At 52.0% G+C, this 26,498-nt stretch overlaps 1 protein-coding gene across 2 annotated transcripts; it reads right to left on the reverse strand.

Moving 5' to 3' along the window:
- SLC37A2 (solute carrier family 37 member 2) lies at nucleotides 1-24,006 on the reverse strand. 2 transcript variants are annotated; one of them, XM_077756607.1, is made up of 19 exons: nucleotides 23,928-24,006; nucleotides 11,269-11,350; nucleotides 10,691-10,784; nucleotides 10,481-10,559; nucleotides 8,738-8,873; nucleotides 8,215-8,291; nucleotides 7,421-7,587; nucleotides 6,772-6,815; nucleotides 6,325-6,477; nucleotides 5,897-5,987; nucleotides 4,493-4,555; nucleotides 4,084-4,169; nucleotides 3,542-3,590; nucleotides 3,271-3,344; nucleotides 2,910-2,988; nucleotides 2,669-2,766; nucleotides 2,320-2,384; nucleotides 2,062-2,118; nucleotides 1-563 (listed from the first exon to the last, which is right to left on the reverse strand). In XM_077756607.1, exons 1-18 carry the CDS (start codon nucleotides 23,984-23,986, stop codon nucleotides 2,088-2,090), a joined length of 1,527 nt encoding a protein of 508 aa, XP_077612733.1. In that variant the 5' UTR covers nucleotides 23,987-24,006; the 3' UTR covers nucleotides 1-563; nucleotides 2,062-2,087. The 2 variants fall into 2 exon arrangements, with proteins under 2 accessions (XP_077612733.1, XP_077612734.1); XM_077756608.1 differs by lacking the exon at nucleotides 2,062-2,118.
- Nucleotides 24,007-26,498: the final 2,492 nt, after the last annotated feature.

Below are 26,498 nucleotides of genomic sequence, written 5' to 3' on the forward strand. Positions count from 1 at the left end.
TATAGCAGTAACACTTTAATCGACTTAGGTCAGGAGTTAGAGACAGGATCAAATACACGTGGGGGAATACACGAGAAAACCAGCTCGTGGACAAAGAAGTGAAGTGAGGCTGGGCAGCTCTGAAATAGTGTCAGAAACCCACCGGCAGGTACAGGCTGGTCATGGAGGTTCACACTGAACACGGGAAGGAGAGACACACCTTTGCCAGGCCTTGGTCCACATCAGGCCTCTGCCTTCCTTCTTGGAATCTGAACAAGCTACAGTCTGAGTACAGCCTCCCCTTACCAAGCTGGAGACACCACTCAGCTCTGATCCCCGGGCCCTCCTGCCTGCGGCTTCCAGAGCGCAGGCCCTTGAGCCTTCCAGTCCCTTCCCGTGGCAAATCTCCTAGTCCCTTAGCCACCCCGTGGGCTGGCTAGTGTTAGGTCAGGAGGCTTGCATCAGCCACATCTGCGGCAGTTTCCATAGTCTTGCCCCCGTGGGGGTAGGGGGAGAACTCTTCGGGAATCAGCTGGGGCCCTCCATGCCTCTCTTCCAATCAAGGCCCTCATATTTCTTTATACCTGCAGGAGGAGAGAGAGGCAATGGAAGAGAAAGTGAGGCACAGATTAATAAGCCAATGGTGGGAGCACGGAAGGCAGGTTTAGTAGGGTCCCTTAATAATTACCTCTCGTCCCTATTCTCTCCCATTAGGGCACCCTCTCACCTCAGCTGAAACTAGCAAGCCAGGATAATAGTGAAAACCTTACAGCGTCTGTACCACATCTGACAGATGTATCTGAGTATCACATATCCCGTCTCATCTCAGCCTCCGATCAATCTTGCTGGGTATTTAGGGATAAGTGCCTCCATGTTATACACAGAAGGATGTGGAGCCCTAAGGTCTTATCAACAAAAGTGAGCAGGGAAGTCAGGATTGCCCAGGGATTTCTGGTTCTGGGCCCAATGCTCCCTCTACCCTAACAAGCCCCTCTGCTCCCCACACAATGGCCTTCTAGAGAAGGCCCAGCCTAGGGTGGCAGCAGCATAGAGAAAAGCAGACGCTGCTAGGACAAGCTGAAGGCCTTAGGCACATTCCATGAGTTCTGAGCCTCTCATCCAGAGCCGAGAGAACCAACCTCTCACGGGTGCGGAGAGGTAAGCGGGCCTGTCTGAAGTCAGACTCAGTTCCAGGCACGGAGCAGATGCTTAGCAAATATTCAGCCCCCTTTCCTGCTTCCTTCTTCCCCTCCGAGCCTCCCCACAGGCCTGGACCAGGGAAGCAGATGGGAGGAGCACCGGTCCCCCTGCCCTCCCCTCCCCTCCAGGGCCGGCAGACAAGTACTCTGCTCCTGCCTCCTGCTCTCAGCTCCTCTCCCCCTGAACGTGGAAGACGCCATCCTTAAGGGAAAGTGCTTCCCCAGATACGGTGCTGGTCGCCATGACCCCAGGGGCTTCTGCCACACATTTAACATCCAGGACCAGGTCCATGGCTCCGGCCAGTGCCTCACTAGCCAGAGCCTCCTGCCCAGAAGGAGAGCCAGAAAGGCCAGAGAGAGCGTTACCCACAGCATCAGCCATAGCCCGGCCTCTTGTGGGCTCTGCCTCGGCCACTAGCCTGTCTGTGCGGCCTCCACACCCGCCACCACTGGGCAGTACACAGAGAACACCCCAGGCCAGCCACCGAGGCTTGATTGGAATTTTCTTCCAGAGGCTTTGATTAGTAGTTGCTTTTTTCTGTACACCCCAGGCAGAGGGGCCAAATGCTCTCGGTTTCTGGACTTCAGAAGGTACAGACGGCTCAGAGGCCGTGTTCAGAGGGAAAACTGTTTCCCTGGATCCCGCCTCTGTCCTCGGGGTACATTCAAAGCCCTAAGGAGAGGAGTCTGCCAACCTCTGTGGCAGCTCAGGCCCCTTAGGAAACAGGCCCCAAGCATCATGCTCTGCTCGGGCAGACAGTCTTTGGAGCTGGCCCCCATGGAAAAAGGAGAAAGTCGGAAAAATCACAGTGGAGGAGAGAGGATTGGCATGCAGGCCCCACTCTAATGGCACATTAGTCACCTACTTGAAGAAAATACTCACAAAAGTCATGGGACTTGAGGAAAATACTATCGCGGGTGGGTTAGGGCCAGACTAGAGCTATGGAGACATATGGGGACAACAGAGGACACATTAGCGGGGTTGGGGGTTGGGGGAGGGCGCCACAGAGCACATCCAGGGAGGGTCTGGCTCCACTCTGGGCTACAGGTGGGCTCAGGCTGGGTGCTGAGCAACTGAGTACTGGTTTTAATGCCCAGAAGAGGTGAGGTTGCAGGGGAGGTTGCTGTCTGGAGGACTCACCCTCTGTCTCTGCCCAGGGATGACTTCCAGGCGAGAACCTCTTTGTACACCAACCGGCAGAGGAGCTGTGGGTAGTTCAAGGCCCCCAGGGAAGGGAGGGAAATATTAGCAATGAACATGTGGTTAGTCCCCAGTGCTAGGTGATGGGGGGCTGGCAGGAAGGAAGGTCATGGGCACGCAGTTTCATCTGGCAGGGGCTCACCCATGGGAGGCAAGGGGCTCTGCGTGAAAGGCAGCTGTTCTCATGTTCCAGAGCCCCTCGTGGCCAATGCTTTGGACCTCCCAGGTTCTAGCCTAGCAGGACAGGACATTCACCCCATACCCACCTGTGTACCCCAAGAACTCATACCAAGCAGGCCAGGATGTCGGCAGAGATGAGCATGTAGAAGACGTTGTTCCAGCCTGTGGGGGAAATAAGGCCAGCCAGGAGGGGCCCCAGAGCCGCACCTGTGCAGAATGCAGTGTCAGAGAAGGGCACCCAACGAGGGGCCCTGAGCCTCCCTGCCCACCCGAGGGCAGCGTTCCAAGAAGTGTGCTGACGACAAGGCTCAGGGCTCGGCTGCCAGGAGCCAAAAGCTAGAGTCACAGACCTATGGACCCAGTGCCGTCGATGATGGCCGTGACGGTAGAGAGTGCCTTCGCATTGCCTTTCAGGCTCTGGTGAGTTCCCTGGGGAGAGAGAATGGAGTGGGGAGGCTCAAATGGAGGGGCAGCATTAGGCAGGACCAGGGCTGGGAGTGGGCTCACTTGGAGAAAGGCAGCAATTGGGGCTTCGAGTTGAGAGGAAAGGCCGGGGCAAATGGTGGATTCTGAAGGGCTTTGAGGATCTCATATGCTAGGATCTCTGTGCCCTGGGGAGGGGGCAGGGATGTGGGGAAACAGATCTGGAGCCCCCAGACCCTGACCAGGCCCCCAGAATCCTGACCCGACCCCAGGGGGCAGCCCGCTTACCAGGTCAGCAGAGACTGCAGTGGTGATGAGCGCATAAGGACCATTGACCAGGGCCCCACAGATGATCAGCATTACTGAGGCAGTAACAGAGACTGCTGGTTAGGGATGACAGGCCACCACCAGCCCCGGCCCCAAAGCAGGTGAGACCACCCCCTCTAGAAGTCAGGCTGAGAACCTCCACTTCCCTGTGCCTCCCACCGATGCCCCCAAGCCGGCTTTCTGGGGTCCCCCAGGCAATGCTTCTCCTGTGGGCTGGCATCCACGCCCTCACCTATGGAGTTGATAATCCCATTCTGACCAATGAAGTTATACAGGAACATCTGAGAGGGGAGAGGGGAGAGACAGTCATGCCCAGGCTTCCCTGTGGGCTGCCAGGGTTAGATGGAGCCCAGAAGTCTGGCACATCCTCTCCTGCCAGGGAACCTCAGAGGGCACCTTACTCCTTTTCCTTCTCAAACCCAGACCTCTGGGTCTTTAAATGTCCCAGGGATGGAAGGTCTAAGACATGGCAATCTACTGTTGCCCTTTTCTCAAAAAGGTTTCTCTCTTATCTAACCTTAATTTCCTAAACTCTCCTTGGCCAAGAACTTTAACAGCTGGCCTCCCCCTTCTCTGCCAAGGCCAACTCGTTGCTAATCCCTTTCCAAAATCCTTAGTCCGAATCTTCTTTCCTGTGCTCACCCTGGCTTCTTCTCCCCCAGGGTGTGTGCACAGGGATGGACACACACGCAAGGAGATGGGCATGTGCATAAATGCCTGGGTGTGCACATTTCAACAGCCCGCATGAGACTACATTCTTGGGGTTATACTCACCATGGGGGCGGCCAAGATCAGCATGACGCAGCAGGTGGTGGCCCTGCCATTGGTATAGTCGGAGATAAGCCCCGCCATGATGCCGCCTAGAACACAAACCAACTCACACACTGCTGCCCCAGGTATAGCCATGGCTCCCCAACTACATGGCACCACCAAGCTTGGTCCCATCCTCTACCCAGTGCTAGCCGGGGCACGGGCATCCAGAACCAACAGAGCCTCTCCCTCTGAAGCCCTCCCAGCACCCATTGCTCATGGGAAGATCAAACTGAAGAGCCAACTTTCTTAGGGCCACCCAGCTGGGCAAGAGCTGCCCTGGTCACATCGCATTGGACCTGTCCCATCCTTCTGCTCCCCCACAAGAAAAAAAGGGGAATGCATCCTGAGACAGAACAGGGCAGGGTCTCACCTATGATGCCACCAACATCGAAGAGGGTAGACAGGTCCCCAGCCTGTTTGGCACTGAAGTGAGCTATGCAAAACACAAATATGTGGTCAGACCTGGGGGCCCGGTGCAAACGTCCTAGAGCACTGACACCATAAAACCCCTACAGAGCGCCTGATCTGGTCCCACTGCCTCCTTTTTCAGATGAAGGAGTGAGGACCCTTGGGGAAGTCATCAGCCAGGGTCGCAGGTAAATCTGCAGTACTTTGGACACCCTTTCTGCCCCTCCACCCCATCCTGGAGTTCCTTCTCCCCCTACAGGTTGGCCTTGAACCCTCGGAAAAGGCTTCCCCTGAAAGCACTGGGGTCTGGCCCACAAGAACCCTGTCCCACTGGGCCACCTTTACCCTGGGGACACAACTCTCACTGAGCCACAGCTCAACCAGCCACATTCCTGGTCTGCTCCTGAACAACAAGCCTCCACCAGGAGCCTTCCCACCCATCTGAGGTCTCTGCTAATAAAAAGGGCCAGGAAGGAGACTCACAGGCAAATGGAGACCTCAGGTCCCAGCCCTTATCCTAGAATTAGAATAGGGAATGTCCAGAAGCTTGAATTGCAGCTTAACCCTCAAGGTTGACTCATACTCTGAAGTCAGCATCAAGGCCACAAAACAAAGAGTCACAGTATCCATGGAGCCGCCCTGGTGCTCTACCTCTATCTTTGAGAGGGGCCCTGTGGCAGGACTGTTGGGCAAGATATGGGCTGGGATTTGGCCTTGCGTAATCTGGCCTTGCGGCATCAGTGTGTGTAAAGCAGCCTTGGCCCTCCCATAGGGCTTGGAGGGAGCAGCGCGGCCCCGGGGCAGAGGGGCTCAGCCCTGGCAGAGCTCTGCGGTCAGGGGCACGGGACAGGGGGCCCAGAAGGAGGGCAGTGCAGCTGGCCCAGGCACGAGGCATCAACCCCAGCAGGCTCCCGGCAGCCTCTGGGGAGAGGAGAGCAGGCAGTGGGGTAGCTCGCTAGGCCCTCTTCCTGGGGTTGGAGGAGGCATTCAAAGGCACACCTTCCCTAGCACCATCCATCCCACTCATCTGGGAGCCAAGCAGGCCTGAGGTGCGTGCTCCTATACGTAAGGCTGGAGAAGAAGTTAGGCAGGGTTACAGAACAAAACTTGGAGATCGTAACCTCTGGCTCAGGTCCAGGAGAGGAAAGGTGGCTGGAATCGGGGTCTCTGAGGCCGTGTACAAAGTCTAACCTCCTACTCGAACAAATTTTTTAAAAAGTCTCCTCTTGCCCTACGAGAGGTTCAGCAGACATCCTGCCCATACTCTGGAGTCACGTACATCACGTGACAGGTTTCCTCTCCCTACCAAAGATGGCCTTGGCCTCTCGGAGACCCCATCCTCACCTCTTCTTCCCCTTGAACTTACCCACATTGAAGATGTAGAGGGGCAGCCAGTAGAGGAAGGTGTAACTGACCAGCTTGGCAAAGAGCAGACACAAAGAGAATTCGACCACACCCTAGAGAGCATAACAGAGGACATGATGGAAGAGAGGTTCCCTGGCCCAGGGTAGCCACAGGGGCTGGCTCAGCACCCCCAGCGCTGCCGCCACCTAGCCACGCAGCAACCTCAAGTACGCCTCCAATCTCAGTGAAAGCAATGTGCCTGTGTTCCAGTGCCGTGTCAAGGCAAGCCTCCCATATTACTCTCTCCAAGTTGGCTACTACTTACCCTAAGCTTCTCATGTAAAGAAATTCTAGAAGCCCTAGATCACCCTGAGCATCCCCCCATCTCTTGACATCCAGCAGAGAACTCTAGAGAGCCCCCAACTTCCCTCCATTCCACAAGCTTCTCACCGGGATCCGGAGCGCCCCAAGGAAGCTGATAGCAGCAGGCTGAGCAATTGGCTCCTTGGAGCACCTGGCGGCCGTCTCCAGGCTGCTCTCCTTGTTAGTGTAGGGACTACTCCCAAGGTCCTCAGGGCTGTACTGGTTCTCTTCCAGCCCATCCTGAACAGAGATGAGCCCTTGCTGTGGGCACACCCACGTTCCACCTCCCACCAGCCGGAGGTATAAGGCACGTGAGAGGTAGGGGTTCCCAGGCTGGAAGAGGTACGCCCCCCCCCCCCGCCCCGGACTGAGCCGCCATCTGGCCAGGCCCAATCAGGCTGTCGGTGAGCCAACCCGAGGACCTGACATTGAGCCTGTGAGGTAACCTGTGGGTGCACGGGCCCCTCCTCCAACTCCCTAGTCCCCTCTCTGAGGATGGACAGGCAGGGTGGGGGTTGGGTTGGGGGTGCTCACACTCGTGTGGTGCTGAGGAGGCGTGCAGTCCACATCTTCAGGGTCTGAAAAAAACAGCCTGCTAAGAAGCTTCCCGGCAGGCCAGGCCCCCACTCCCTAAGGTGGCCAGTCTACTTCCCAGCATGACAGAGCCTGGACCCTGGGCTAGGGAGGCGCCTTCTGGGCCTGGCTTCCCTCACAACCACCTGTGTCTGGGCTACAGGTGGGTTCAGACTGGGGGCTACTGCCTTGTGGACTTTCATTCTCTTATTACAAAGTGACCACGCTGCCTGGCCTAGCTCTGTCTCCAAAGGCCATCAGGGAATGGGGCAGAGGACAGCGCATGGAGAGGGTCCCGTCAGCCCCACCTTCCCCGTCTCACGCTTCAGAGTCAGCTGGCACCCGCCGAGCACAGCTACCGGCCATGCGGCCTAAATGCACGTCTCACTGACACCTGCACCGACCCCCAGCCCTGGGAGGTAGATGCTCTTCATATTTCACAAATGAGAAAACGGAGGCCCAGAGCAGTTGTCTGTCCCGGGCTACGCACAGGTCCTCCGGCTCCATGGCCAGTAACCCTCCCCCTGGAGCCACTGACTGCTCTCAGACCCGGAGAGGAGAAGCGGGAGGCTGAGTTCTGAGCCCTGTGGGGACGGAGGAGTCCACTCACACTCGATGAGAAAGAGGAAGGTGATGACACCCATGGCTGCCGTGATGATGCCAGGCACCACGAACGACAGGCCCCACTGCTCGTTCACCCAGACGCCGGCGATCAGGGAGCCCAGGATGTTGCCCACAGATGTGTGTGAGTTCCAGATGCCCATGATGAGCCCCCGCCTGGAGGGGAGGGAGGGACGACAGGGAAGGGAAGGGGAGAAGAGTCCAAAGCTGGCTGCCTCCAGCCACCAGGCCCAAAGACAACCAGTCAGGGAGGACGGGAAGGCTGGCCCGGTGTCAAGCAAGTGACAGCAAGGCCTGGGGTCCTGCTCCCTTCTTCTAGCAACCCGAGGCAGTGCACATGGGGGCTTCCAGATGAACCCCCCCCCCAACCCCTTATCCTTTGCCTGGTGGGCCTCCACCAGGGTCACTCTGCTTCCAGGGGACACTGGCAAAGTCTGGATTTTTTTTATTTTTTTTTTGCACGAAAGCCAGTTCAAGTACAAAAGAATAGTAACAATAATAATAAAGTTTTAATAGGCTTCATTTTTGTCGTTCTGCAAGATGAGAACTTGTTATAAGGAAAAAGCCTAACTAAGCTTGCCTGTCTTTATGGATTAAAGCCTTAGCTGTGAGCCAATCAGTCCTGCTTTTTAGTCACTAAACGTGACTCAACGTGAAAGTCAGCAAGACAGACACGAGTTTCTAACCCTTCACCCTGAAATTATACTAGGGGCCGTGAGTGGCCTCCTCACTCCCCACAGCCCTCCCGGGGTACCCGCACCCCTCCTCCCTCACCGCACTCACTTCCCCTTCCCGAACCAGTTGCCAACGCAGGTCACCACCGAGGGCCAGCCTGTGGTCTGGACAAGCCCATTACAGATCTGCAGGGAGACCAGAAGTAAGTGGGACAGGCCTGGGCCTGACCCCTCCCAGGGGTCAAACTCCCAGCTCTGACCCCTCCCAGGCCAAGGGACCTCCGTGGCCCACACGGCGAGCACCCCCTTCCCTCGCCTGCACACACACACACACACACACACACACACACACACCAATGCCACAGGTTGGTTTCTCATCTGGACAAGATCCTTCCCTGCAGAGACCAAGCCCCTCAGGCATCTCAGGGACTGCAGGGTAGTGCTCAGTGCAGACTTTCGGGGGGTCTGTGTGATCATAGGACCCCGAAGCTCAACGGAGGAGCACGGGGCTGGGGAGGAATTGTTCGCAGCCCAAATCTGCCATGACCTAGGGGTGTCTGGGAAGGACCAGCAGCCTCCGCGATGCTTCCCCTGATGGAGCAGAGGTCTGAGTGCAAGACAGAGGTGCATACCTGGATGAGCACAAAGTACCAGAGCATGTGGATGTTCCAGAAATATCCCAGGCCAAAGAGCGAGGTGAAAAGGCCACTGAGCAGCATTCCAGCCGAAAGGTAATAACGGAGGGGGAGCCGCTCCCCAAAAATCCCGCTGGAAAAGAGAGAGTAGGATTTGTGGTTCGTCACCATCTGCACTCCTCATTGCTGCCACCCACTTCCTCCCCTGCCACGCCACAGACACGGCACTGGCCTGGGTGGCCACCAATGACCTCCGTGTTGCCTGCCACAGGCCAGGGACACTCTCGGGCCTCCACTCACTGGACCTCCCTGCCTTAGCTGCCACTGCTGAACACACTCTTTAAAGTGTCTCCTTGGCCTCCTCCCCTCGCTCCCCTCAGGTGACCACAGGACATTTACTTTCCCTGGGGCGCAGTTTCCTGCACCAGTTTTATTGTTTTAACTACCACCTAGATAAAAAATAGCTCCAACTGCTATTTTCCATGCTTATCTCTCCCCCTGCAAGATCACACCCAGTGCCTTCTGGACATCTTAACTGGGTGCCCCCAAAACATCTGCAACTCAACACTAAGACTGAATGCTCCCTCCTCCTTCCCCACTCAGTCCCTTGGCCTGCGCCCCATCTGAGTGAGTATGGTACCCCCGTGCTTAGCCGCTCCAGCCAGAGACCGTGGAGCTTCCTGTTTCCTGCAGACCCTACCTCTTAAATAGTTCCCCGGAGCATCAGCTCTCTTCATGTCTATTATTCCTGTTCTAACTCAACGTCTCAAAGCTCATCAGGGCCACTGTCAAGTCTGTTCCTTAGCAGGAGTGAGGAGGCCTTCGGTCTTGTCCTCCTTTGATACTATCTTCCATCCTAACCCACAATGATAGGTCTGAAATGTCTGCCTACACCTGAACACGACACCCCTGGGGACCACCGGCAGTGGCTGTCCTGTGCCCGCATCTGGCATGCAGCAGCCTGGCTCTTCAGCCCCACCTCTCGCTACCACTTCCAATTTTCCACTCTGCTATTAAAGCTGTTACAAGCACACCCCCAGCCAGATCACACTGGTTCACACCTGCCTTTCTTTGCCTGTGCTGTTCCTTCTGCCCAGCCACTTCTCCCCTGCTCTTCCTCACTTCCAGTATCATCTCCTCCAAGAAGCCCTCCCTAACCCCTCTTCCCTCATCCCAGCTGGCATGAAGTGACTACCCCTGGGCCCCAGCATGGCCTGCTGCCACCCCCATCGTACAGCCACCACACTGCTTTGTAACCAGCTGCTGAGGATTTGGGGATCTTTGGTTCCTGGCAACAAACACCGGGCTTGCTATGTAAAAGCCATGCTCGCTGGGCTGAATTAGGCCCAGGACAGGACAGCGGTTTTCCTAGTCGTGTCTACGTCCAGGGCCACCCTTGAAGGATCCCAGTTCAGGACAAGCCGCATTTGTCCAGCCGCACCACCACCAATATAATCTTAGAGAATGGCCGCAGAAGGAGCATCCAGGAAAGACTTTCCAGGAAAAGAAGCTACTAAAAGTGGGAGTCTGCCAGGTGACGGAGGAGGCCAGGTGACCACTGTGAGGAAACGAGGGTGGCCAGGGGCTGGTGGTATGTGCCCAAGTCTGGGTCTCATTTCCACCTGGGGGAGCCATCGGCTTTTTCACTTCAACCCTGGGGCCCGCAGGTTAGTCGAGGGGAGGCAGCAGCTCTGCTCCACGCTGACTCTGGGACGGTCACGGGCTCTGCCAGTCTCGTACCTGATAAACATGCCGATGGCATAGGCCACAAGGAAGGCATTGTCCACGGCCCCCAGTAACTCCTTGTAGTTGTTCTTGTCTGAAAACAGATGGCAGAGAGAGAAAGCGGGTGCTTGGCTGCCCCTGCAAGAAGTCCTCGCTGGCCCTGGACAAACCCTTCCTGGGGAGGGGTGCCGCCGAGTAGGGAAGAGCAAGTCGTGCTGTTCCTACCAAATGGAGCCCAGTCGCACCACGTAGTATCATTGAGACTGTGGCTGTCGTTGATGGGCTTGATCAGCTCCGAGCAGTTCTGGTGCAGACGGCTCTGAAGAGGCAGTAGGATGAGTGGGTCAGGGGTCCTCTCCCAGGCTCAGAGCCCACCCAGCCCAGAGAGGAGCAAGCAATCTCCCTCCCCAACCACACCAGCACCACTGCCTCCCCACTGGGCTCCACGCTCCTTCTTCTGCCATGACCTCCTGCAGGAATTGGTTATTGGGGCCAGTGGCCACATCAGACCCTCGGTGAAGGGCAAGGGGAGTCAATGAGCAGAGCCCAAACAGCCCAGGATCCCGGGCCTCTCATTCCACCCACAGCCAGCAACACTGCTGTCAAAAGGAACATGCAGGGAAAGTTCCCCGGGAAGAACAACTGCTGAGAATGGGGCTTGGCCATGTGAAGGGGTGGTCTCCTGATGATGGTTAAGGGAATAAGAATGGTATTGGGCCAAGTTCCAGAACATTCTACTACAGTTTATTTTTGCTGAGGCCCAGCATCTTTTGCATTCTTCCTTACCACCAGGCTGGCCTCACCTTGACAACACTGATGGGCTTCCTGGACATGTGATAACAGGTGTAAATGAAGAAGGTGAGCAGCAGGATGAAGCCTCGGAACCTGCAGGAAAAGGCAGACATCTGGGTTAGCAGGAGGTCAGCCTCCACCGGAAGCTCAGACACAGTCTCCCATGGGGCTTCCTCCGCCAACCCCAGGGCCTCAGCACCACCAACTCTCTACCTTCAGGCTCCCCTCCAGGCAGTTCCATGGACAGAAGCCAAGGGGAGGGTAGGAACAGATGCTCAGAGTCCAGGGCGCTCAGGGAGCCCCGTCTCTCTGGTCCCAACTCCCAAGGCCCTTCAGCAGAGCTGGCTCAGTGCCAGCACCCTAGATGACTCAAATTATGCCTGCCCCTCCCCCACCCCAACTCTTGTCATTACCATCACCTCTATTGTCCTTCAACCTCACAAAGGTCAGGATGCCTCTGTGTGTGCCAGTATGAGACATGGTGGCAGCAAAAGTAGAAGTGTTTTTTTAATAAAAATACCAGAAATGGTGAAAGTGGATGAGGGGCTGACACTGGAGAAGGGTCTGTTTCTAAAGTGAGCTCAGTACTCCTCTCAAGCCTTGAACGTAGCAGAGATGGCACCTGCGGCAACCCAGTTAGGGCAGTAGCCAACAGCGGGAAATCTGGTGACAGAACCCACATCCTCTTCCCAGGCCCGGTTTAGTCTATCCCACTGGACAGAAGGATCATTCTTTCCATCTGTGGCTCACACATCACACGTACCCTCTCCTACCGCTGCTTCTCATCCCAAGGACTGGTCTGGGATGGAAAAAACAGTTTAGCCAGCCACCGCTAAAGTTTCCACCACATGCCCAGCCACTGCCCTTCTCCTGAGGGTCTGGGGAAAGGGCCCCCATGTCCTCCTGAGTCAGCGTCTGCGTCCCCAGCAGAGCATCAGCTGAGCTGAGTCAGCCTCAGCCCAGGAAGTACGTGGAAAATAGACCTCAAAGCAGACCCCCAACCCAGGAGAAAAGGTCAGGCATTAGGAAAGAGCCAGAGCCTTGGTTTATTCAAGATCTCATGGAGAAGGGTGGGGAAGGGTCAGAGGGGCCTCGAAGCCCTTTTCCATCCCTCAGCTCCATGAACCTGACGGGCAGGACACCCAAGACTTACTCTTCCATCTTTAGGGATCTGCCTCCAAACCCCAAACATGTCATGAATGCTACTGCTTGTGAAATACAAGGGAATTTCAGAAGAGGTGAATTTAGGCGGGGCTCCCAAGCACCTTCTTCCTTTACCCTGGGCTTGAGCTCCCTACCTGGGTTCTCTGATGCCATTCTCTCCACTACCTCATAGTCACCTTCTGAAGAGAATGGGGTTACACACGTACCCCCTCCATCACCTGCCTAATCATGTTTTCAGTGGCTCTCCATCCTGTTAAAAATGAAGGTCCAACTCTTTAGCCTAGATTTTAGGCTCCTCTACAAGCAAGTCCCTCTGGCTACCAGTTCCCGAGGGTAGATCACAGAGGTCCTTCACGGACGTGAGCCCAGGAAATGTGAGGTTACTCCAAGTGAATGTCCCAGTGACTGACATCGGAAGACTTAGTGGCAGCAATGTTTTCCGGGTCCCACCAATCGGCATATGCCTCATAATTAATTCCCAGTTCAGGGACTTGTAGAATCTTGGTGGGGGGAGGGGGGAGTGCTCGGCTGACCTTCTTCGAAGAGTAATGGATGAAAGCAAACTACAGTCCTACAGATAACCCGTCCCGTGTCCTGGCTGGGAAGCTACTTGGTTCAGAAAGAAAGCTAAAAGCTTTGAGCGATGCTTCTAATGCACTGTGTAACCAAATGCGAGTTCCTCAATCTTTTCTCCCTCTGGTTTCCTCATCAGTTGCACATGGATGATAGCACCGACCACATCTATCTCAAAGACAGGTGAACAGAGCATTACTCTCACCCTAGTCCCTAGGTCCCTGTTGTACCATCTTTAAGAACCCCTTGCCCCCCCGCCCCCGCCCCTGCCAGGGCTCAGCGGAGCCTATCTTGGCTGCTATGTGGGTACAGCCACTGCCCATGGAGACAAATCAGATTTCCTCTGCATCTGAAAGACCCCTGAAGCCCCACTGAGGCTCCCGACTGTTGTCCCGTGACAGGCCCAGCAGTGAGAAAGGCCTTTGCCAGCTACAGAGCCTGGTGTTGCCTGGGAAGCCCTCGCAGGAGCTGGTCAGAGCCAACGAGGGCCCCAAAGGTCTAGCACGGTGTCCAGGCACCCTGCTCCTCCCGCACGCACTGCCCACCATCACTCTGCTTCAACTCCAAGCTTGCGACGTGATGGAACAGAGACTCTGGCCTGTGGTGGCCTGCCCACGTGCTCCCTTGGGAGTAGATGAGGGGGATCCGCAGGGGCCTACACTGGTAACCTCCCCTGAGAGATTCCAGCCCCGCCCTCCTCCAGGGTCCTGGCCTGCCCTTTCTCCCAGCTCTGACCCCAACCTCCAGTGGAAAATGTGAGACCCAAGAGAGCAGTAGGGGCATGATTCTGGGGGTAGGGAGGCAGTAGGCCCTCAAAGGTGCTGCGAAGCCAGGCCCGGCATGGGTGCCCCCTGGGACTTCCTCCCTCGCCCCCAAAGAGGCAGTGGGATGAGCTCAGAATCCCATGGCTACCTGGGCAGAGCACCTATAAGCCCAATCTACCTCTCATTCCACAGGCCTCCTTCCATTCCATTCCACCTTGGCAGCTATTCTGAGGAAAAGGTCAAGGTCCCGCAGCAGTTCAAAGGGGACTAGGGTCATGGATGGAGGTGGGGGGAAGGGCTGAGCTAGGCTGAGGCAAAGGCCACTGAACTCATGGTCTCTCACAGGAAAGATAGCTGATGAGCTCTAAGCATGAAGAACCACAGGTTTCACTTCTCTTCTCTTGAGCTGCAGAATCAAGAGGCCCCAGGAAGGGAGCGGGGACAGATGGCCCAGGGGGGCTGTGAGGGGACGGATGGCAGCCCAGGTGATGGGCCAGGCTGGGCCAACAGGCCAGGCATGAAGGATCGTACACGGTGAGGCCCCCGTACTTTTCCAGGTGAGGCTGGCTGCCCCGCCCCCTAAGTCATTGTTAGCAAAAAGTGGCCCTTTACAGAGTTCCACCTCCCCGTCCTCAACACTGGATACTCAGTGACCGGGCTAGATGGTGAGGCTAACGAGCTATCTCTTAACGATTAGCTGACAGTCCAACTACCGACCTTATTAAGACTTTGCTAGCGCACCTGGGTGGCTCAGTCAGTTAAGTGTCCAACTTCGGTTCAGGTCATGATCTCACGGTTCATGGGTTCGAGCCCTGAGTCAGGCTCTGTGCTGACAGCTCAGAGCCTGGAGCCTGTCTTCGGATTCTGTGACTCTCTCTCTCTCTCTGACCCTCCCCTGAGAGGCTCACGCTGTCTCTCTCTCTCTCTCTCTCTCTCAGAAATAAATAAAACATTAAAAAAATAAATAAAAGGAAAAAAAGACTTTGCACTAGGACTTCTTCTGAGGTGAGGATAAGGAACAACGTGTCCCAAAGCAGCAAGGGGTTAAAAACAAAACCCCCAGAGGACCCATTACAGTACCACACCAGTACAACAACAACAAAACCCCAAGAAACAGCACAGCAGTGGGATGCTGGCCTTGGGAGATGGTGGAGAGGAGCACCCTCTCCCCAGTAGCTACCTAGTCAACCCCCAGTACCTGCCTCCTGCCTCCTTGCTTTGTAACCACACTGCTACCCGCCCCCCCAACCCTTGTAAGGCCAGTCCCTCATCAACCATTCCCTACCCCCTGCCTCAACCAGGGGCTGCTAGTCGGGGTCTAGGGCTGCTCAGGGCGCCATGTGACAGGCTGGGCAGGCTGTGGCTGCAGGTGAGGAAATGGACTCTGTGGCCCATCCTTAGACGTGCCTGTTCTGGGGCTCAGCAGATCTGCAAAGGATAGATGCTGGGAACAGTAAGAGCCAGGCCAATGGCGAGGGTGCCACCACCCCACCTCCTGTCATATCTTCCACAGCCACTGGGAGACACCCCAGTAGGGGAAGGCCAGCCTGGAACGAGGCCTCCCGACACCCAGGACCGGACAGAAACAGGATGGTCCTGTCAGGACCGAGGGCACAAAGCCCTCTTAGGGGCAGAAAGTCAACTCAAGGGATCCTCTCCTTGTTACCCTTCCTGCAGCTCAGTCTCAGCAGCTTGCTCAGAGAGATCAGTCCAACTCAGGGCTTGATTCCAAGGTCCTTTGCGGCCATTGGCAGGTAGTCTCAAGAAGCCCAGGACTTTATAGGGTAAATGAATAGATAAGATAATGATCACTTTTAGGAAAGAAGAAAGCTTTGAGAAGGAAGCTCTGTAAGAGAACCCAAGTGCTCAAACAGAAGGAAAAGACAAGGCTTGAAGCTACAGCTACAGCATAATGTTTTGTTTGGGCAAGTGGAAAACTCTGGAAGAGTTGGGAGATTTGGAAGGGTTTGGAAGAGATGGTCAATGCTATGCAGACAGAACAGATGGAAACGTGCCGATGATGGCGGGGCTGTGGTCCTGCCCGGAGATCTTCCTCTCAAGATTCTCTGTAGACCCAGCCCCACGCCTCACCCTCACCCACCCCTCTTCTGAGCATGAAGGATCCAGGGCAGGAGGTGCGAGCGCAGCAGAACTGCCCATCTGCACCCCCGCCCCCACCCCACCACCCACACACCAACTCAGGGACAGCCAGACAGGGGAGTGGTGGGCTTCGGGGACTCTACCCCTGGTGTCTGTCCCCAGTTCTGTTGTTGCTTTGGGACAGCTCCACTCTGCTCTCAGCACTCGGTTGGTACAGTTTGACTGGGAGAAATAAGGCCTTGACAGACCATTCCAGACCAGTTCATGGGCTCTAGGTCAGACAGCCCCACCCAAAGCCAGTACCAATCTGCTCAGTAAGAAAGGAAAGAGGAAACAGCAGGAGGAAGAGGAAGCAGAAGGCAGCAATCATGAGGGGGGAGGGGTGGGGAGCCACCACAGGGTCATATGCTCTCAGCCAGCTCTGACCCTGAGGGGCCCCAGGGGATGGGCGCAGAAATAGTAATTTTCCCTTCAGTTTCTCCTCCTGGATCTCCCATTCCTTTCCAGAGCAGCCCGTTGCCACCACAGCTCATTTTAAGGAGCCCTTTCTGGGGGTGCCTGGGTGGCTCAGTCAGTTAAGCATCGGACTTCAGCCTAGGTCTTGATCTCACTGTTCCTGAGTTCGAGCCCCGCTGTCAGGCTTTGTGCTGACAGCTCAGAGCCTTGAGCCTGTTCCAGATTCTGTGTCTCCCTCTCTTTCTCTGCCCTTCTCCCACTCGTTCTCTGTCTCCCTCTCAAAGATAAACATTAATTAAAAAAAAAAAAAAAAATGAGATCTTTCTGTTACCCTTCTCAAGCACATCTTCGCAGTTACCAGGAAAATCAGACAAGACAGAGCTACTTAGGCAGCATGACGGAATAGGGAAAAGAACGTCAGACTTAGACCCAAAGAGGCTCAGTCCTGCTGCTCGCTGTAGCCTTGGGCAAGTAGTTTAACTCTCTAAGCCTCAGTTTGATCTTCTTTAAATAAGATAATAACCTCCTACACACAAGACTGTTACAGGATTAAGTGAGATGTAATGGATGTGGAAGCATCTGGCATACAGCGGGTTCTTGGGATGCACTTGAATGTCTCACGTGTCTGGTAAGGTTGGGCGCTGGGATCTGGCAGTGTGAGGCCTCCGCAAACTCCTGCACGAGAGCCACTTAGTCGAGCTGCAGCCACCAGGCAGCCTCGGTCTCTCCAGCTCACACGGGAAGGTTAGGGTGTGGGGACAAAGGCGACGTGGGAGTTCACAGCTCCTGACTCCCTGCCTGCCCGAAGCACTCCTTCTCCCTGTTCCTGCTCATCCAGCCGGTCCTCCTCCCACAGACTTCTCTTCTCCTTGTCCTAAGTGGCTCCCCCTCACAGGGCCCCAGGAAATGGGCCCATAAGCACCAGCCACAGCCATCTCTGGCAAGGTGCCCATGTTGCCAGCTGCCCCCAGACATGCCCACGCAGATGCTAGCACAGAAGGCAGGGCACCGGCCCAGTCCAGGTCTGGGAGGGCTCTCTCAGCCATGAACAAGCTGTCTACCCCATCCTGACACGGAGGGGGAAGGGCAGTAGTATCGGCTTCCTGGGCAGAAACCTCAGTCTCTGACTGGTTGCACACTTCCTGCTGCCTGTCTCTCTCAGCCTCGTTTCGAGGGAGTGCTCCCTCCTCACCCTACACCCTCGCCGCTGCAGGTCCACGATGTTAGTCCTGAATAGACAAGTTGTCTCCACTTCAGTGCCTTTGCTGGCTCTGTGGTCTCTGCTCTAAATACCTGCAGACCCACCAAGTCCAAGGCTACTTTTCCCTCCCGATGAGGCTGGATCAATCCCTCCCTCCACAGACCTGCCCAAGCACTTAGCAATGACCGAGGACTAACTAACTGTACACCTGGCACCGGGCTAAGTGCTTTAAATACCTTCTCATGTGACCTCACCAAAGCTCCACGGCACAGGTACGTTATCATTTCCATTTGTGGACAAGGACCTGAAGCCTTTAAAGGGATTAAGAGATTTGTGTGAGGCCAAAGGGCCCTGTGATCTTTTCCCTCTGGCGCTTTTACCCAGAGGACAGCAGAAAGACCCCAGGCCTGGGAGTCTGACCGACCCGGATGCAAACTCCAGCCCAGTCACATCCTAGCTATGACATGTTGGACAAACCACATAACTTCTCTGTGCCTCCTTATACCCACACGTTGGGTGGTGAAACGAATCATCGCCTGGCGGTGAACTACAGATAAACAATGTCTGGCACACAGCAGTAAAAGAAGTGAGTAGGGTAATAGTCAATAATTAATGTGGAGTCAGTGTTTAACAGGAGCCTGGAACTGGTCTGAGTACTTTCCACACGCTACCTCATTTACTCCTCACGACAGTCTTGCGAGGTAGGCATTACTAGCACTCTCACTTCACAGAAAAGGTATCCAAACCCCAGAGCCAATCCACCTTCTGGTGTCCTAGTCTAGGTTGGCTTTCATCACTTCTGCTTAATTAAAATACCCTCCTCCGGGACCCGTGGAAGCAGTAAGTCTAATAACAGCACACATCCTCTCTTGGGTTTGATCCTTAGTTCCAGGAAGGTAGGACCATGTCTTCATCACTGCTGGCCTCAGAGTTCAAAATAATAATGTGCCTCCAGTTGGAACTACATTAATGTTTAGTGTTTGATAGGAGTCCAAACCCACAGTCATCAGAAAAGAAGTAAAAGAACACTTACTGAGTGTTCATCAGCCACCAGAAGTCAAGAATTTTCGCCCATCATGATTATCCTCAGGAACCCACCTGGTTGGGTGACGCCTGGGTGGTTCAGTCAGTTAAAGTGTCCGACTCTTGGTTTCGGCTCAGGCTGTGATCCCACAGTTTGTAAGCTTGAGCCCCATGTCGGGCTCTGCACTGACAGCACAGAGCCTGCTTGGGGTTCTCTGTCTCCCCCCTAATCTCTCTCTCTGCCCCCACCACCCCTGGCACATCCTTTCCCCCTCTCCCTCAAAAATAAAACAAAAGATTAAAAAAACATACCCACTCACTGTTTTTTACTGATGGGGAAACCAAGGCTTAGAGAAGTTAACTGCACAAGGCATACACCCATGCAGGTCCATCTTAAATCTGGGGGATGTTGGAGATCACGGGACATAGTTCAAGTCACACTTTCAAAAGTGTGTAAATGACACGTGCGGTTGTAGAAAGCTATGTTATGTGTATTCATGAGCTCTTATAAATGCTGGTGAGGGAGCATCTGGGTGGCTCAGTCAGTTAAGCATCCAACTTCAGCTCAGGTTCATGATCTCACAGTTCATGGGGTGGAGACTTGCATGGGGCTCTGTGCTGACAGCTCAGAGCCTGGAGCCTGCTTCAGATTCCGTGTCTTCCTCTCTCTCTCTGCCCTCCCCTATTCATATTTTCTCTTTCTCTCTCTATTTCTCAAAAATAAATGTTAAAAAAATGTTTTAAATGCTGGTGTGGGACAGGCTGTTTACTGTTATCTACCCTCCCAATCCCCATTTTCTCTAAAATAGAAGTTATTTGGTTAAAGGATATTAATTAATATACATGAATGAAACTCTATTAGAAACAATAGTGGCAGATAGGTACAACTTGGCATATACAGGGATGAGATGTATTTTCGTTGATTAAAAAGAAAAAAAGAGAAATTTTTTTCCAGAAGTAAAACGACTGGTCATTCCAGACAATGAGGGACAAAACCTGACTCAATAAATGTGTGAAAAGAGAATTTGACTTGCCTTGGATTATAGTATGTGCAAATGATGAGTCTGAAAATAAGGGATTATGTTAAAATTTTGTTAAAACCTGGCACAGTTTTTATTTTATTCATATTATTTTCAAAAAGAGGCTGTGGTTCCTTTAATATCAAAAATGTCAATGCAAAAGTAGAACTTGGCTTTCTCTCTGTTAAAATGACAAGATGTTCTTGAATATTGGTTATTGGTCTGCTCTTAAAGAGAGGTTGTAAAATGTTATTCTCTTACTTCCTGTGTAATCTGCCTAGATATCTGGCGGAAATTCTGTGTCTTCACAGAACAATTTTCCATACCTTTTAAAACAAAGATTTCCTTGGGAAATAGGGAAATAACTAAGTTTCCTTACAATGTTACCTTCTGTGTTTTTCATGTATTATTGTCACTTTCAAACGGGTAGACAAGGACCATTTCTTAGGCGCTCATCATACGCATTCAAATGTCCTAACAACTTTTGATTTTTGCCTTCCCCAAATCAAGTCCTACACTTGAAATAAAATAAAATTTTCTGGGTATCTTTTATCCATACAACTATCTCTGAGATGTTCCAGAGGGTCCCTGGAAAATCACAAAGATTTGTTTTTTTCCACTTTTTAAAAAGAGAGGTGCTACAAATAATTAGGTTTATTTGGTATGTTGCTACTGAATAACTGCGTGGAAATAACTGTGAAATCAGAAGAAACTCAGCCTTCTCTAGGTTAAATTTCTCAACGCAAAAGGTTATTATTTACATAAGTAGTTCACAAATTGCATGCTGTATGAGAAACTTCTACAGATCTCTCAGTGCTCTCTGGGCCCATGATCTGCCGCCATGTATCAGCACCCTGGTGGTGCTTTGCCTAATGATAACAGTACTTGATTTCCGTTATGATTGAAAATGTTACCTGGGCTGCAATCTTACTTTAATTTGAACCTAACACCTTCTAAGTCAGTGGTTTTCAACTCGTTGCACATCAGACTTTCCTGTGGAGCTTTATTAAAATACAGATGTGAAGGGGCACCTGGCTAGCTCACTTGGGAGAGCATGCAACTCCTGATATCAGGGCCGTGAGTTCAAACCCCATGGTGGGCATAGAGATTACTTAAATAAACAAAATATGGATGTATAGGACTACTCCAGACTTTTACTGAATCTCTTTAGTTGATATTCTCGGTATATCCTTGGTATATTCTATAAATTATGCCTCGAGATTTTTAACTATCTTGAGATTTTGTTCCTCTATAAAAACTGTGTTCGTTCATTTTTAGAAACCAGATGCAATGTTCACCATCTTCTTTGAATTTACCTTACTACATTTGTAGACATTGTCTAGATGTTTAATTGGCTTTATTTTGTTTTGCATACTCAGCAACAACCAAATTTCCTGGCTAGCTGCATTATTCTTGTCATGGTTTCTCATCAGGTCGTTCACTTTTGAAAATTATCGTAACCAGTTAATTCATACCTTTTTCTGTCTCTGTCACCTACACACAAGTTTTTGTTTCACTCTGCTGCTTCCTAAAGGTTCTTTAGTCGGCTATAGGCCAAAGGTTTTATCTTTAGCAATGAAGAACTAACTATCTCAGAAAAACCCTGCACAGGGCACTTTTTCTCATGGCACTGCCCACACATCTTTAAGAACATACCAGTGCACGGAGTCAGAATTTCCAGAACTGTAGTGAAGAAGCAGATAGGTGTATGAGATTGCTACCCTGAGATTCAGTGGAACAAGAATTAATCACATAGCCCTAAGTGAACTGATGAGGGAAGGCTGTCGTTTATGTCTGGAATATTCTTAATGTTACAGTGTTTGATGGTATGTAAGGAAGCCCTTTCTATTTCTTCTGCAGCTGTCTATAACCCATAAGACTTTAGTACATTCTGTTTTCGTATACTGACAGGAAATACTTGCGACTTTCTTATTCTCCCTACCTGACCACCATGCCCCCTAAATTCAGAAACTTTTGTTGAGTCTTCCTGCTTTTTGTAGCAATATCGTTATTAGTGAAAGTTCAATAAGAATCCATCCTTTTAAAAATATTTATTTTAATTTAATTTTTAAAGTTTCTTTATTTTGAGATAGAGGACATGAACGGGGCAGGGGTGGAGACAGAGAGAGAGAGAGAGAGTGAGAGAGAGAGAGAGAGAGAGAGAGAATCCCAAACAGGCTCCACACTGTCAATGCAGAGCCCAAAGCAGAGCTTGAGCTCATGAACCGTGAGATTACGACCTAAGATGAAATCAAGAGTTGGATGCTTAACCTACTGAGCCACCCAGGTGCCCCAGTCTTTTTTTTTTTTTTTCTTTTAAACCAGGATGTAATTAGAAAAATTGATTATATAATCAAGGCTTGGCCTGGACTAACATATTTGACAATGATGCTCATTTAATCAGATATAACCAGCCCCTTTTAAGGAACTAAGTCTGACCTCGTGGAGCCAATACTAATAAAACCCTCCCAAGAAACCTGGCTTACTGTGTTCCCTTATAGGCAAATAAGGAAAGTTATCTCCTGGCAGGCCCAGGAGGCTTAGGATATTTGGGAGGCTCTGAGTAAAGAGGATTGCCCAAATTTATAGGTATAGCAGGCAAAACCTAGGGTAAAGACCAGTGTCTTGGCGTGACTTACCAATCTCAAAACAATAAATAATAAAAAGATCGATCAATCAGTTGATCAATAGAGGCTTTTAAAAGTCCAATCTAAGATTCCTTATGAAAACTTCCAGCAAAGCAAACTTAACAAGGTCTGTATTATAGATTAACACTATTGCTGCACCTATACACATAATCAGATCGAATGTAACAAGATCAACCTTATTTTGTGATCAAGAATAATTTCTGAGGCTATTTTTGATCAAAGCAGGGGAAACTATAGGGAAAAAAATGTTTTACTGGAAAACTCTAATTATCTACAGGACACTCCTCCAATTATTGAATTCTATCTAGCCTTTCATTGACTTTGGGCTATAATTCTTTGAAGTGGTAGGGAACTGATAAGTCATACAAACTACATGTATGAAGTGACAGTCTCAAATTAATAGTCTTTCCTCCCTCACAACCTGTGGAAAAATGTTTTTCTCAAAATTCCTGATTTATAAATGGACATTCTCTTTGTATTGTTTTTAAGGTTATTTTATTTTGAGAGAGAGAGAGAGATAGCTCACATGGGAGGAGCAGAGAGAGAAGGGGAGAGAATCCCAAAAGCAGGCTCTGGGCTGTCAAATCAGAGCCCAACATGGGGCTCAAACTCATGAACTGAACCATGAGATCATGACCTGACCCAAACTCAAGAGTCAGATGCTTAACCGACTGAGCCACCCTGATGCCCCTGGATTTTTTTTTTTAATTGTGGTAAAATACACATAACATGACACATTTTTAAGTGTACAGTTCAGTGGCATTAAGTCCATTTACATTGTTGTGCAGCCATCCCCCCCACCCATCCCCAGAACTTTTCATCTTCCCAAGCCAAAACCCCATGCCCATTAAACACTAACTCCCTACTCCCTCTTCCTGAACTCTTTCTTAACTGATCATAACATCTTCTGGCTCCCTCATTACGAGAAAAATAAAATCTTTAACATATGTTCATTTTTATATCCTAGCAGAGTCATGTTTTTTCATCTTTTTATGAAAAATACCTTTTCACAGTCCTAAACTCAAGGACGATCAAATACATAATGTAAATGAACGAAAAAGGCTGGAACTGGTAAGGACTGTCCCCAGTGAAGGCGATCACTGGCTGGAAAGCGTTGTGGGTGATTAACCATCCCAACTTGCCCCCAGACTGAGGGGGTTGGGCATGCAGGGTTTTCAGTCTTAAAATTGGGGTAAGTGGGTCATTTTAAGAGCTCTCATGCTCTCTAAATGCAGTCCTCAACCCCTAGTAATATAATCTGAGAACTAGGCATGATGTTTGTTTTTCAAGAGGAGCCAGGAATCTGGGTATGTCAAATTTTACTATTTGTAAATGATGGCAACTAACCCAATGTTTAAAAAAAAAAATGTGCAGACTCCCCCAAACGGCCCCTGGGGTGGCCCCTGATGAAGAAGGGGCTGAAAGCCCTCCACCCCACCACACACCCCAACGTGCTGTGGCCTTCACAGCCTTCCCCCACTTGGTCAGAAGGAAAGCTAACTGCAGAAGCCCCGCACTCACTGTTGGGGTGCTAAGGGGCCGCTGAGATCAGAGGGGTGTGCGCTCTCCCGGTATGTCCCTTCGGGGCCTGGACACTGTCTTCCCTCCNGAACAAAAGGGACACCCAAAACTCCAGCCCGCCCCGGCTCCCCCATCCCCCACCAAACCAGCCCAGGGTGGGTGTGAGGCCGGCCCGGCCCCGGCCCTCCCGGCCCCGCTCACCAGCTGTCCCTGGAGAACGCGCGGAGGAACCAGACGCCCGGAGCCAAGGAAGACCGCATCGCGCCGGCCGGTGTCCGAAGCGGNGCGCTCGGTCTCCCGGCTGGGGTCCGACCGCCCTCGGAGCTTCTAGGGACTCCTCCTTCTGCCTTGCACTTTCTGCGCACTTCCCGCCTGGGCGCCGAGAGCGGCGAGCCCAGACTAGTCAACTGTTCGCGACCTTGCGTCCACCCGCAGCCCGGTCCTGAGACGCCCTTCTATCCTGGGAAGTGGCTCCTGACACACACCGGGAAACTGAGGCACGCTGGGAAACTAGTACCGACCCGACACCCCGTGGTCCCCAGCATTACAGTGACCTGAATGTGGGCGCACCCTCAGAGCAGAGGTTTTACAGGGAGTTACAATGTTGGCCCAGATATATCTCCCGGCTGGGCAGGGGCTCTCTGGCCCGCTCAGGGTCCAGGCTGTGTATGGAGCCAGACAGGATTCTACCATTCCCCCTTCCCAGAAAGACTCGCCTTCCATCGACTCCTGTAGGGATAATCTTGCAGCCATTCCTCCTCTCCCTTCTGGAGGTAGCAGCCAGGGAGCACAGAATTCTGTGCCCTTCAAAGCACTCCTCAGATAGCCTGAAGATTTCCAAGGTGTGTTCCCATCTATAAAAAGAAGATATTGTGGGGCACCTGGGTGGCTCAGTAGGTTAAGGGTCCAACTTTGGCTCAGTTCATGATCTGACCATTTGTGGTTCGAGCCCCACATCAGGCTCTGTGCTGACAGCTCGGAGCCTTGAGCCTGCTTTGGATTCCGTGTCTCCCTCTCTCTGTGCTCCTCACCTCCCCAACTTGCGCTTTCTCTCTCTCAAAAATAAATTTAAAAAAACATTTAAAAATTTTTTTTAAATAAGATATTGTGAGATCTTTGGATATGAACCCAAGGGTGAATTGTACAGGGAGCAAAAGGAAGCATTCACCTGGAGGAAAAAGTTGTTAATAGAACATAAAATAGAGACGGGTCTGTTCAAATTGGCTTCAGCCCTAACACCACACTACCCCAAACTCCTAGGAGTGGCCAGGCCCTAAGTGCGAGGTCAGCGAAATTAAGCAACAATTCCACCAAACAGGTCAGGGCCCAGAACAGAGGGTCTGGCTGTTTCCAGCCCTAGAATCAAGCAAAAAGAGGGTAAGCAGAGGTTTTACAACCTCAGGGGGTGATTCCTGGTGGCAGAAATGAAGACGACAAGCAGAGGACAGGAGGTAAAGGGATGGAGAGGAAAGAGGAAAGGAGATGGAAGGAGCCAGTGCCAGATGAGGTACAGTACAGAGAGGTGAAACACCAATGGCAGAGCATAGTGAACAGCGGCTACCTTAATCCTTAATTATACCACTCACTGTGTCTAGATGTCCATCCATTTCATTCTTACAAGTCAGTGAGATGGGCCTTATCCATCTGGGAAGCATGACTATCCATCTTGGTTTACCTGAGATGATCCCAGAGGACACCTGATGTTTCAGAATGTATGATGGGCCAGTTCTGGGGTCAGTAGCACCCGGTAGACATTAGGCCTGAACGAAAGCAGGTTAAGGGGTAGAAAACAAACTAGAATAATGAGTTGCTATCCCCAGGAAGACGGCTATTTGTTCCTAAGGGACCGAAGAGGATAACTCTGAAACACAAATGAGCCAAGAAAGCCACTGACGTTACTCGATGCTAGACAGGAGGAGTACGTGGCCATCACTGGAGGAATGGAGGGGACCATCTCCACGGCTCCAGAGGGGCTACCCAGACTTCCACCGTGTGGAGCATCTCTTGATTTCAGACAGTAAGAGGACAAGGAATAAGACTCATCACTGCTCATTTCACGTGCCTCTCAGGAGACATGGTGCCTGTGCGTCTTAATGGACCATGCTTGCCCGGGGCTGGAGCTCTGAGAGACATTACTAATATGCCCTCGTGGTGGCGTGGCTAGTGTGCGCTGAGTGCCAACAAGTGGCTGGGAGCAGGGCCACTCCTGAGATAGTCTTTGCCTTGTTCCAGTTCCTTCCCCATGAATTCCAGCCACATATTCCTGTTCAGGAGCCAGAATGGGAGCTTGGTAATGTCCTTGGTAATGTGACTCTTACTGATGTCCCTTACTTGCTCCTGTGGGTAAGCGGGACAATCTCCTTGCTTCCTGCAGCTTTAGGGGAGTGACAAAGAGGATGTTATGGCTCAGATAATCCTTTCACTCACCTACACAAAGCTCTCCACTCTTGACTCGCCTTCCTGTTCTCTGGCACCCCTTCATACTCCTCAAAAACCCTGCAGGGTGCGGACAGCAGTATCTGATGGCAAGAAGGAAGGAATGGATGAGTTACTGAATCAAACTAAAGGAGAAGATCTCGAGTTCTTATTGTAGACGATCCTATCATTTGTCAGAAGTGCTTACTGTGGTTTAGTATCAGGCACTTACAGGACAGGAGCTGACCTTTTCGTCCATCAAATGCCTGTTCCTACTGCTAGCAAGTGTCTCTGCTTGCCCACGGGACTTGCTGGGTAGCCAGTAATCTGTACTGGCCTTTTTAAATATGGCAACAG

This window comes from Crocuta crocuta, unplaced genomic scaffold (assembly GCF_008692635.1).
Source record: "Crocuta crocuta isolate KB4526 unplaced genomic scaffold, BGI_CrCroc_1.0 scaffold172, whole genome shotgun sequence".
Lineage (NCBI taxonomy): Eukaryota > Metazoa > Chordata > Mammalia > Carnivora > Hyaenidae > Crocuta > Crocuta crocuta.

What these genes read in the sequence shown, in the direction of transcription:
- SLC37A2 (XM_077756607.1), bottom strand. Translation starts at nt 23,986, where the DNA reads ATGCGGTCTTCCTTGGCTCCGGGCGTCTGGTTCCTCCGCGCGTTCTCC. An exon ending in CGATGTTGGTGGCATCATAG is followed by an intron (nt 4,170 to 4,492) that starts GTGAGACCCTGC and finishes TTTGTGTTCTAG; the next exon opens with GCGGCATCATGGCGGGGCTT. An exon ending in CCGACATCCTGGCCTGCTTG is followed by an intron (nt 2,385 to 2,668) that starts GTATGAGTTCTT and finishes AACTACCCACAG; the next exon opens with CTCCTCTGCCGGTTGGTGTA.